Source organism: Aquarana catesbeiana, linkage group LG02, assembly GCF_042186555.1.
Source record: "Aquarana catesbeiana isolate 2022-GZ linkage group LG02, ASM4218655v1, whole genome shotgun sequence".
Taxonomy (NCBI): Eukaryota; Metazoa; Chordata; class Amphibia; order Anura; family Ranidae; genus Aquarana; species Aquarana catesbeiana.
Genome location: NC_133325.1, coordinates 530,255,973 through 530,269,315, shown reverse-complemented (window position 1 = coordinate 530,269,315; position 13,343 = coordinate 530,255,973). Strand labels below are relative to the sequence as shown.

The 13,343-nt window shown below is 41.9% G+C and overlaps 1 protein-coding gene across 7 annotated transcripts in view; it reads left to right on the top strand.

The window, feature by feature from the left end:
* Window positions 1-13,343, top strand: part of ZC3H11A (zinc finger CCCH-type containing 11A) — a 754,301-nt gene that overhangs the window by 628,364 nt on the left and 112,594 nt on the right. For all 7 annotated transcript variants that reach the window (XM_073615852.1, XM_073615851.1, XM_073615846.1 and 4 more), the window contains 3 exons: window positions 4,185-4,252; window positions 4,350-4,542; window positions 8,566-8,693. In XM_073615852.1, coding sequence (XP_073471953.1) covers window positions 4,185-4,252; window positions 4,350-4,542; window positions 8,566-8,693 — 389 coding nt within the window. The remainder of the gene's footprint in view (window positions 1-4,184; window positions 4,253-4,349; window positions 4,543-8,565; window positions 8,694-13,343) is intronic.

The following is a 13,343-nucleotide window of genomic DNA, read 5'->3' as shown; positions in this document are numbered from 1 at the left end:
GTCACGCGTACCGCTGGACTTCTCATCACCACACATCACACACCACTCTGCTCACTTTCACCTTCCGATTCAGGTTCTGCAATTACTTCTGAAGCTTGATCAATCACTTAATATATATATGATCCTGTTTATCTACACCCTCTGAATAAACAAGTGAATAGGCTGAACTCACCAATTATGTTAGATTTTTTTTACATTTATAGTATTTTTAAGTGTCTTAGGCAAAATGTATAATGAAGGCGATTTACTGGCCAGAAAAATAAATGTGACTTTTTTGGTTCACACAAAGGTTACAATAGTACAGCAAAAATACAAAAATCACAGTCTAAAATACCATAAGTATTTAATACCAATATTGCATAAAAATTAAATAAAAAAGAAGGTACATGTTTATAAAAGGTCTGTGCAAGAATGTGACTATATGCAAGTTATTTGTGTAAGTGTGTGAGCAGATCTGAAAATTATTTTTACAAGGATGTCAAGCCTGATTTTTTTTTATTTTCTTTTTTTGTAAGAAAAGGCCTCTTGCAGCTTTAAGACCCCTTTCACACCGAGGGCATTTTGCAGGCGCTATAGCGTTAAAAATAGTGCCTGCAATCCGCCCTCAAACAGTTGCTCCATTGTCTCCAGTGTGAAAGCCGAAGGGCTTTCACACTGGAGCGGTGCACTGGCAGGACGTCAGGAAAAGTCTTGCCAGCAGCTTCTTTGGAGCGGTGAAGGAGCAGTGTGTTTACTGCTCTTCCACCGCTGCTCCCCATTGATATCAATGGGACAGCGCTGGGATACCGCCGGCAAAACGCCGCTATTGCGGCGCATTGCGGGCGTTTTTAACCCTTTTTCGGCCGCCAGCGGGGGGTAAAAGCGCCCCGCTAGCGGCCGAAATGCGCCGCAAATCCAACGGTAAAACGCCGCTAAAAATAGCGGCATTTTACCGCCGACGCTATGGCCGGCTCGGTGTGAAAGGGGTCTAACTGCTCTCACTCTGATGCCACAGTGGGAGTTGAGTCCTGATACTTGTAGTTCCTTTACTTTAACCACTTGAAGATCAGGCACTTTTTTTTTTCTGGCACTTTTTGTTCACATGTAACTCGATGGAAAATTACTTAGAACCCCCAAACATTATATATTTTTTAAAGCAATTTTTTATGTCACACGTTATTTGCACAGCGTTTTTTCAAATGCAATTTTTTGCGAAAAAAATGCACTTTTTAAAATTTTATGGCAATAAAATTATACATATCCTAATTTTTTTTTTTTTTTGTAAAAGATGTGACGCCGATACAAAACATGTCACGCTTTAAAATTGCGCATGTTCGTGCAGCGGCGACATACACAGTGACACCTCACCTGTGGAATGATCACTGTTTGCATGCGCGTGGGACTGACGTGTGTTCGCCTTTGCGTGCACTTTAAATTATTCATTTTTTTATTTTTACACTGTTGCTTTAAAACATTTTTTTTATCACTTTTATTGGTGTCACAAGGAATGTAAACATCCTTGTAACAGCAATAGGCATGTGACAGGTACTCTTTATGGAGGGATCTGGGTTCAATAAGACCCCAAATTCCTCCTACACACTTGTAAGCATTCAAAATGACAAGATTGAGTTTTTAAATACTTTTAATTTTCAAAAAATGGCGCCGGAAGTGTCATTGCTTCCCGGTTACCATTGCGGAGACCCAATCAAAGCCGATTTCAGCTTTGTATGGGTCTCCGACTAGCTGTCGATCATGCCGGCTAGTAGCTTGCGTCTCCCGGTGGGATGGGAAAGCCCGAGAGAGTGCTACTACAAGAGACCCAACCGTCTGCTCTGAAAAAAAAAAAAAACAGTACCGAGGTCATCACCTCGGTCAACCATTTGAAGTCAAATGACGTATCAGGTTGAAACTTGAGTATACGATATACTTATATTTGATATAAATTTGATATAAGATATACCAGTTGAAATTTGAGTATAAGAGCCATTTTTCAAGTGGAGGGGAAGAGCAGGAGCTGACTGGCAACTTTTAGCCCAGGGGGCAAGTACAACCCATAGGCCTATGGTGCAGCGACTCAGCCCCCCCTCCCGCACTCCCTTTTCCCTGCCTCCTCCCGAACCCCATCCCAGTCTGAAGCTTCACTCCAGGTACTCTCTGCTCACTGGGTGGGTTGGGCTGCACCAACTCCAGGCTCCTGAACTGGCTAGCAGGGGGCTGCAAGGGGGATCCGGGCTGGCCAGGGGAGGAGAACCTCCCTCTGCTTGGACACGGCATGCACCATCTACCAACCTGTTCTCTGCCCTCGTCCTCATCCCACAATCGGTAGGACACCAGCAGGGACTTTTTACTCCTCTTCAACAGGAAGCCTTTAGGCATGTCTGCGGCATAGACAGTGCGGCCTTTTTAAGGGGCATCAGGCAATTGCCCCCCCCCAGCCCAGTCCGCCCCTGGGAAGGAGGAGGTGGACCACCTCAGCACATTGGTTAATTAGTGTAACAGACCCCTTATTCATACTTCCATTAATTGATAAAATAAACAATATTTAGATTTCATAGACATCTAGCCAGATTTTCTTAATTATAACAAAGCGAGAATTTGTTACATATCAATTCCTAAAGAAAAAGCAAACGTTATCATTTAAAAGGCTTGACTGTTTACTTTGGCTTATGCACAGAGAACTTGCTAGCGTGACTTTTTCAGGTTGAGGTAATACACAGACTCAATTACCTGCCTTAAATGATTATTCATTCAAACCAAAAAATTTGGGAGGGGTGAAAGAAGTATTTCTTGAGCCTATGCGATATTTTCAATACTTATATTTTTTAAATATTAAACCAAATTGAATAAAACAATTTTACAGACCCCTAAGTGTATGTAAGCCCTAAATCTATTTTTCAGTATATTTAGCATTATATGCCTCACTATATAATATTTTGTTAATAATATAATCTTTTGTTAAATTTCTTACAAAGTTTTTTTAGCTAGAAATCCCACCCGTAACAGAGCTTAGGTTCAACAGAAACCGGCCAACATTCGGTCAGTGTGTACAGCTGTCTTTCCAACAGAAGCTTGTCCAATGACTGGCTTTTGTTGAAAACCAGCATCCGATCAGCACTGGCAGCCAATGTCAACCTGCCAGAACTCAAATGCACAGCAGGGGGAGATATCCGCACTAACATTGCTTTTGTTGGTACGCTGATTCCTCTTTTTTTCTCATTCAACCTGCTGGGTTGAACGAAAAAAAAATACTTTGCCTATGTACTGGGCTTTACTGTTGTAGGCTAAAAAACTAATTCGCTAGCCCATTTTACAGTTGTGCTGCCTAATCGATAGACCTGAGTGGGCTGATAATGCTGCTGCTAATTGTGAAGCTTGTCAGCCTGCAACAACAGGTAATCTTACCAACTGGATTCCAGGTAAGAAAGTTTTCTCATGACTTAAAAAAAAAAAATTCACCCATGGGCACCATTATTGGTGCTCTTAGTGAGATCTCCAGCTGCCTGGCGGTATTCATCTATAAATTTTGTATGCAATTACTCCAAGGAAACTGATTATATATGCACTATTTTATATAATACTAGTTAATTTAATAATAACAGATGACTGGTAGGCTGGCTTCTCAGTATCATCTATGTCAGCAGAGATTTCACTTGCAGTCATCTCCTAGTCCCCTAACTAGGAAGGGTGTGAACTCCTCATAAGGACTACACCGTTAAAGTGGAACTGAAGGCATTCAATGTCTCTTCTGTAATAAAAATACAGCTACCTGCCTGCTAGCAGTCTTCTGCATCATGTAAGCTGAGCTGCATGTGGGCAGCTCAGCTTACATCGTTGGCATGGTCACTGTGTGCCGGGTTTATTGCATGCTGTAGTAGAGATGCACATAGACCAGCACCATAGAAGAAGATGCCAGGAGAGACCCAATTAGAGAAGAGGTAAGATTGGTGCCGTTAGATCCACTTTAGCCATTCAGTGTTTTGTGTCCAAACATGGAGCAGCAGCTGTACTCAAGGAGATTTATTTAACATTGCACTACGCAACAGCATTTTTAACCCATAGCAGCTGAATGAGGTGGCCCCACTTTAACTTTATAATAAGCTGTGGGATTGGTGCATGATTTTTATTTTTTTTTTGAGAATTGTGTTTTGTATATGTTATGTAGAAAATGTCACCGATAAGACGGCATTCTTTTTGTTTTTATGCAGTAAGTAAAGAAACAGACCAAGATACGAATTCCCAAACTAATAATGCTGCCACAGCAGCAGACACAAAGGTATGTCGGTTTGTCATGGATCTTCTTTAGAATGAAATCTGTGTGGAAATGAAAAGCCTACTTTATATGATATTTATATGATATTTTTTATGTTTAGACAACAGTGAATTGTGAAACACCTGTCTCAACCCTTAAAAAAAAGAAAAATACTGAAAAAGTTGGTAGTGACAAAACCTTTGGAATACAGTCTCTCAACAATGCAGATTTCACTGACACACAGAAGATAACACAGCATGAAGTTGGATGTTCTGTGAAACCAAGTAAAATAATACTTGTAAACAAATCAAAAGGTACAAGGGATTTGTTTTAACAAAACAGAGGAGAAAAATGTTTTTTCTTTTTGTATTCATATGTCTTCATTTCATTCCTAAGTCCTTTTTCTCACCTAAGTGTTTTGCAGCTTGAAGCTCAAGGCTTCAAAAAACGGAAAATTAAATTCAAATACTTACTGTAATTTTCCTTTCCTGACGAGCTCCATGGCAGCACAGCTGGGGTTATAGGCTCCACCCCCCCATGCCTCCAGGACTTAACTCATAAATTTGAGCCCACCTCCAGTAACTAGTCCTACCAAGCTGGGTGGGATCTGTGCTGCCATGGAGCTTTTCAGGAAAGGAAAATTATGGTAAGTATTTGAATTAAATTTTCCGTTTTCCTGATGGCTCCATGTCAGCACTAGCCAAAGCAGGGGAGGGATAATGCTACACACTCTTCAATTCTGACTAAAAAAAACAGAAGCCAGGATGCCTCTGCCAAACTCAACTGTCATTAAGCTATAAATATGAATATTTTGGTACCCACGTAGCTGTCTTGCAGATAGTTTCAGACACTCGACCTGCTGCCACTCTCAAAGTCGAGACCCTTCTAGTGAAAGGTGCCGTGATTTTCCTGGTACGGCCAACCCTTTCAACTTGAAGGGCCAAGGAAATAAGCTTTACCAACCAAGAGGCAATAATCTTGCTGGAAGCCGTAAAATCATTGTGTTCCACCTTGAATGACAAACAGATGCTCTGATGGCAAAAATCGCCTTGATTAAACATTTTAAAGCTTGGCCCACATCCAATGGGCTAATTTCTTGGGTACTCCCTAAAAGGAATGTAGGAGGACAACCTCTTGTGTGATATGGACTCTGAAGGTCAGTTCAGGCACATAATTCGAGCATTGGCATGAGTACCACCCTGTCTGGAAGTACACGAGTATGGGTTCTTTAAACCCCAAGGCCACCAATGCTGACTCTTCTGGCTGATGTTATTGCCACCAGTAAAGCAGTTTTCAGTGAGAGATACCACAGGGTGATTGAAGGCCTCTGATGCAATAACGTCCAACAGCAACGGGAGATCCCATTTCGGAAACAACAATTTGAGGTTGCAACCAAATTGCATCTTGAAAAACAGTATAATTAAGTGTTGGATACCCACTGTATGCTGGTGAAGGCAGAGATAGCTGAAATGTGTGCCTATAGCATACTTACACATAAACCTAAATCAAGCCACGCCTGCAGGTATTTCAGAACAGACTTCTGAGGAGTCCAGCGTAAAAGCTTGATCGGCAATAATACTGGGAATTTATGCCATATTCTACTATAGGCACGGTTAGCGCTGTCCTTTCTTGTTTTCGTAAGAGTATTTACAATCTTCACAGAGCATTCAAAATTCATTAGCCTCTGCCTCTCTAGACACAGGCCATCAGATCCTGTCAGATGCTGGATGAATTGGACTTGATTTGATTTGATCTTACAGAGGGAGTCAATCCTTGACACTTATAAGGATGAGCAGAGGGTACCAAGGCCCCTTAGGCCAATCTGGGATCATCACCAGAACTGTCACCTTCCCCCGCCAAAGCCTCAGCTGGAAGCTGAGAATCAGAGGGAACAGCAGGAAGGCATAAGCTGTCTTGGAGATCCACTCTGCAGTCAGCACCTCTACCCAATTGCTTGCGGATTCTGGGCCCTGCAATGGAACTTCAGTAACTTGGTGTTGACTGGGGATGTGAGCGGTCTACCTCTGGAAGAAAAATACCAAGTTCTGTTAGTTCTCGAAAGACGCACAGTAGTCTGGACCATTCATTGTCGTCCACACTTGTCCTGGCACATAGGCCACAGATAGCTACAGAAGATTGACTTGGGCAGATTCTAGAATGAGAGAAACCTCCTTCAGAAGGGAGCCAGTAGTCATCCACAGGTGACTCCTCTACCTTCTCTTGAAATGTTGGTCTTTTGAGGAGGTTGGCATAATGGCACAACAGTAAAGCAAACATGAGAAGCTACCAACAGGCTATTGCCATGTGTGAACAGACAAAGTGTTACTTTGTGTACCTGTTATGCAGAGTACTCCCTGTGGAGGAGCTCAGGCTATGCATAGAGGCTGCAGGGAGCAAGGCACCACAATACCAAGCAATGCAGCATTCATTTGGATACAAAGCATTTTTCAAATTTAGCTCACCCATCCTCCGTCATCCCACTGCAAACACTGGCACAGCGCGGGTGTGCATGCATAGGGGAGACTCTGCCAACACCGCTGCCCGCTTTACATGGACCCAGTAGACCCCAGGCAAGGCTTTTAGCCCTGACAAAAGCCACCCCGAGCACCAGCAGCGGGGCTCCCTGGATTATGGGTCATTTAGCCGAGACCCCAGGGACTGCGTCCAGTCTAACCCACACATGGACGGATGGCCAGCCAGGTAAAGGAGCACACCTAGGTCCTGTGCATAGGAGGAAAAAAGAACGCAGAGGCTGTAGGTGAGCTCAAATTTATATGAGTTAAGTCCTGGAGGCATGGGGGGGCGGAGCCTATACCTCCAGCTGTGCTGACATGGAGCTGGCAGGAAAGCCAAATCCCCTGCTCACATCAGAGTGTCCTGTTGCTTGTAGCTGGAGCTCAGAAAAGTACATGCGCTACTTTTTAGGCAGAATTTTGAGTTTTTGGCCCCATAGACTTCAATAGGAACCCCTGAAAATGCTTGATTTTAGCATTATTTCTTCAGGCGTATTTCATGCATTTTTTTTAGCCTATATTAATGTCTCTTCTCCTCCTGGTGCTTTCCATTGGCTAAAACAAAAATACCTAAAGCTTGAATACCCGTAATACACTTCTAAAATGCTCATATGCTTGCAAAATCACCCCAAAACACCTGAAAATTGCTCTGCACAAATGTGAATTCGGCCTAAATACAAAAAAACCCTGTTATGCTATGATCTACTGTAGACAATTGAAGGAGTGTTTAAAATATTATTCAGTCCACAGATTCAGGACTAATAAACCCTGGCTCTTTTACAGAGAGGATTTATTCATAATTCAGACTCCAAGCATATGGGAAATGTTAAGTATCAGAGCAAATGTATGCAGTCAGATCTTAGTTTTCTATTTTATCCTTTATCATCCAGCTGTGCAAAGACACACACATTCACTGAGAGACTAATCCTCACAGACCCCCAAACTAGCTATATGTACCTCATTCTTTTACACTGTTCTACTGGAAATGTTTTAAAAACACAAATGTCTTAACAGTATTCCATTTACTAGTGGGGGCAACTGTAATCTGTCTTGTTTATTTTTTTACAAACCCAGTGTGACACTGTTTGGAACAGTTTAGAAACAAATAGAAGTTACAAATTGGCATTACTATATGTAATAATATGTATTGAGGCTTATTGCATTTTGCTAAAGGTGGTCTTTTAACATCTGAGTCTATTTACAATCTAAATAGTTTCTCTAGTCTACTTTTAACAATTTAAGTATTAGAATCCCATGTGTACTAAACAAAATGTAATATCTTCACTTATATGAAACCATACTTTTCAGCATGCATAGGTCTGACATACTGTACTAAACCTTTTGTATCAGCAGGAACATAGCAAACAGATAACTGCAGTCCAAAAAGTGCAATAGCACCATTGTATCTTTAGAATGCCATAAATGTATTATGCAGGACAATGGTAATGAACAGAATTTGATTCAGCCACCAACCACACAGTTCTGGGTTTATCTATACAGCTCTGGTGATTATTGTGACTACCCAATATGCCAACATATTGTTCCAGCTTTTGTGTGCAGCATGAGGACACAAAACTATTTAATTCCTTAGATGGCTTCTTATGTAAGAGTTTGTTTATGTGTTTTTTTTCATGTAAGAAATAACGCTGAGCTTGAGAAAATGTATGTTTTGGTTGTAGGTAAACCAAATATGCTCATTATGGCAGAATATTGTTTCAGCTTTTATTTGAAGCACGAGAGCACAAAATGATTTAACTTCTTAGCCTGCTGCGTATGTATTTCTTTTGTAGTAAGAGTTTGTTTTTATTTTTTTGTTCTAATAAGTCATGAAAAAACAATCTCCAACCAAAACTATATTACAACAGAAAGCACAACAAAGGTCGCCAGTGGCTGAAGTGAAGCCTATGAATACTACTGTAACCTCAACTGATAAAGAAAGAACAACAGTTTTGGTAAGAATATTTTTAAATCTGTTTATTAACATTACATACTGCAAAGTTGTTAGTGTAGATTTACTAAAGCATAATGCCAGTAGTATTGCCATCTTTTCCAGAGGGCCCATTAGAGGTAGTAGACAGAAATTTCTGGGCATGCTCTACAAGAGTGAATCAAAGAGTTACAAAAGGCACCAACACAGGATGGAACTGTGGGAGCACAGTGCCACGTCCTAAATATTGGTTGATTGAATAAAGGAAGTTAAAAAAATTTACTTTCCAGGCACCAATCATAAAAAAATAAACAATAATATTTTATTAACAATTAATGCAAAACAATAAAAAACATTTAAAATACTGTAAAGTAATTGTAATAGCAGCTAAGCCTCTCCAATGTGGACATTGAATGTCAAAATCATGCCATATAGGACATGTATGACTCGGGTAGATAATAACGTTCACTATAAGCTCATAGGCTCTACATGTTTCGCAAAAACTCGCTTTTTCAGGAGCTTGATAAGCATTCTAAGGAGAGAAAGAGGCATTCAATGATTGTAACCGTTTGTAATAATCTATATATAGCACAAATATAAAGAAAAGGGGGGGTCTCAACAAATCCGTGAAAAATTGCAGGATCACATCCAAGGGCGGCCAAACAGAGGGCACGCAATGTGCGCGGCAAGCAACATGTGGGGATGTGCCAGTTAGAAAATAATACTTAAGTAGCTATATATATCATGAGGGAAAATATAACCCCAAGTGTATCAATGTAGAAAGGGCCATAAAGCATAGGTATAAGGCAACCAAACAACACAAGCACCTATTATTGTGCAAATGAAAAGCACAATCATGCAATCTAAGCATACCTTTTGTATAAATCAATAGCAACTGGGATCTTTAGGTCTTAGCTTGTAATATACTGAGCGATAAAGATGTCACCTATAGACGTATATATGTATATAAGATGATAGTGTTAAAGGTAACTCCATAAAAAACAACTCAAAGAGGTAATAACTGAGAAGTACATTAGAGTTAATCTCACCTGATACTTATGGTTAATACATTTAAAAGATGTCGAGGCTAAAAAAATATATTTTAGACCAGCATAGAACCCAGAGAGATCAACATCATGGGAAGATGACACACACTTTACTGATACTGCAGTAGCACAAAAAAGCAAACACAGGGCTTCAAATCCACATCATCTGAAAAAGCAGAAGCGCAACCAATCAATACAAGAAAAAAGTTTACCACCATAATGTTAGGTGAGCAAAGAAAGCTACATACCGGACCAGGCGCGCAGATGGATCCTAGATAGAAACAGCGCTTCGGGGTGGATGCCATGATATAAGGCTGTGACTAGCAGCCTTATGTACACATCCCAATCAGGTGTGCGGAAAGACTTCCGCATCACCTGACTCGGCCAAATGGGGATACGAATGCAACTCCACCCGGCCACACATGCGCAAACCGTAAAAACTGGAACAGAGCGAGATCGAGCGGGGCGAGCGCCCCAGTGAGGACCAGAGGGCAATGAGCTCCCCCCAGAGGAACCACCGGCAATAACAGTGCACCAAGCGTGCACAATAAGGGCGTAGAGGTAAAAGCCTATGCTGCCAAGTTATAGCAGCTAACCAGGGGTAACAACTGAGGGGAGAACCAAGCCCAAAGCCTACAAGCCGCAGCACCGCCACAATGTGTGACGATTCTGCGGTTTAGTGGCCGCACATGTGGCTAACAACTTCCATACCATGCAAGGCCAGCACATCGGTGCATTCCCGCACTTCCACACACGGAGAGACCAATAAACTACATCAATTAAAGAAGTACAAAATAGAAGATATAATAAAATTCAAATATATACAAACAAGAGAAATATACCTGATAATAACAACCTATGACATAGCATTTGGACATTGAATGTACATAGGCAGGAAGTGCCAGCGCCAAATAATTGATAATACATTAATTTAGGCAAAGGACAAGAGCAAGTGCCACCACAGCACCATTATTCTTGAATATTGTGAGTTATTTTTGGTGCTGTGGTGGCACTTATTCTTGTCCTTTGCCTAAATTAATGTATTAATTATTAGTTCCTTGAGTCGTTTTTTATGGAGTTACCTTTAACACTATCTTCTTATATACATATATACGTCTACAGGTGGCATCTTTATCGCTCAGCATATTACAAGCTAAGACCTAAAGATGCCAGTTGCTATTGATTTATACAAAAGGTATGCTTAGATTGCATGATTGTGCTTTTCATTTGCACAATAGTAGGTGCTTGTGGTGTTTGGTTGCCTTATACCTATGCTTTTTGGCCCTTTCTATGTTGATACACTTGGGGATTGTATTTTCCCTCATGATATATATGGCTACTTAAGTATTATTTTCTAACTGGCACATCCCCACATGTTGCTTGCCGTGCACATTGCATGCCCTCTGGCCGCCCTTGGATGTGTTCCTGCAATTTTTCACGGATTTGTTGAGGACCCCCCCCCCCCTTTTCTTTATATATATATATATATATTTATTTATTTATTTATTTATTTCAGGTACTTATATAGCGCCGTCAATTTACGCAGCGCTTTACACATACATTGTACATTCACATCAGTCCCTACCCTCAAGGAGCTTACAATCTAAGGTCCCTAACTCACATTCATACATACTAGGGACAATTTAGACAGGATCCAATTAACCTACCAGCATGTCTTTGGAGTGTGGGAGGAAACCGGAGTACCCGGAGGAAACCCACGCAGGCACAGGGAGAACATGCAAACTCCAGGCAGGTAGTGTCGTGGTTGGGATTCGAACCAGTGACCCTTCTTACTGCTAGGCGAGAGTGCTACCCACTACACCACTGTGCCGCCCATATATTATTACAAACTGTTACAATCATTGAATGCCTCTTTCTCTCTTTAGAATGCTTATCAAGCTCCTGAAGAAGCGTGTTTTTGCGAAACATGTAGAGCCTATGAGCTTATAGTGAACATTATTATCTACCTAAGTCAAACATGTCCTATATGGCATGGTTTTGACATTCAGTGTCCACATTGGAGAGGTTTAGCTGCTATTGCAATTAGTTTGCAGTATTTAAAATGTTATTAATTGTTTTGTATTAATTGGTAATAAAATATTGTTTATTTTTTTATAGTGCCTGGAAAGTCCATTTTTTTCAACTTCCTTTATTCAATCAACCATTGCTCTACAAGAGCAAATAGGGGCCTGCATGTAGATTCTACTCTCACTCTGCTGGTATAGTATCGGCGCAATTTAAATGACCATTGGAAAAAAAAAAAGTCCATATGAGTGAGTCCATGAATAAAAATGGATATGTTTGGGGGGGCGTGGCCTGGAGAGCAATGGAGTAGGTTGAATGTAGTGTGAGCTCCGCTGACCTGGATTCCTATTTTCCATCCTGATTGTATCCTGTACATCCTGTGCCCTACTCTACACCTGGGGATCCCTCCTGCCTCCTCTGCTGATTTTGGAGCCTGTCAGCCCGCTGGAGCACCGCCCAAGGCCACTGTGGCACGGATCTCCGGATCGGCTTCGGCCTAGTTCCCGGAGCGGTGGCCACCTTGCTGCACCCGGCGGAGGCCGCAATACACTTCACTGGCCTCCCGGACAGCTGGGCACTCGCCCCTCTTCTGGAAGACCCTCCGGATTACCTGAGGCCACTGTAGAGGTACTTTTTATATACAGTATTTGCACTGGGACGGGCCACAGCTTCGGCCTGTATTCAGGAGCGGCGGCCATCTTGCCCCACCCGGAGGCGACCTTGGGGAGATATCCTGGCCTTTCTGAGTGTCCTGTGCCCCAGCCCATCCTGAGACGACCTCTGGGCTGCCTGCAACTGCTGTCCAGATACAAACATATCCAGCCCCTGAAGACGCATGTTGATGATGAAGTGTTCGGCAATGATAGAGACTGGTGACGCAGGATGTGGTGGGACAGTGACACGGCGGCCATCTTTGTGGTTAGAAGCGCTGGACGCTTCAATCTGCTGTATACCTTCTTACTAAATGTGAGTGCTTTTTATCTTTTCAATAAATCATCCTTGTTTATGGAGATTGCGCAATGAGCGTTTTCTTTTTATTCCCTACGTACCACGATCTTGAGGTGCATATGCATACTGGAGTATACTTGGTTTAATATCTAGCTACCAAAAGGAGATCTAAAGCCTTCCATTTAGTTCAGAGGGGAATATGTTGGTGCTACTCCATTAGAAGATCGTTGGTTTATTCTATGAAGACTGCCTTTTTTCTACACACGTGTATACACTAATGGTAAGGGTCAGTTTGTTTGGGTGTTGGTGACGGTATTTTCATCTCTCTTCTGTGTCTCCTTTCAATATGGATCTCGCTGATTAGAGTATTATTTCTTCCTGACGGAGAGGACTTTTGTTTGACCATATTTATTTTGGTTCTTATTGGGACATTTTTACATTAATATTTTTAGCGCTGCACCATTCCTGTTGATATATCCAGCATCGGCTTTGGGGACGGAACGAGACTTAGGCCTAACTCCCGGTGCAGCGGCCATTTAGCTTTAGCTGGGGACGGCCTGGCTGTCCGCACTTCGGAGCAGAGAGGGAACATGTGCCCGCCGAAAAGGAATTCCGAGGTGGTAGATAAGTTGGCGAAATATCGCCATCAAGACCCG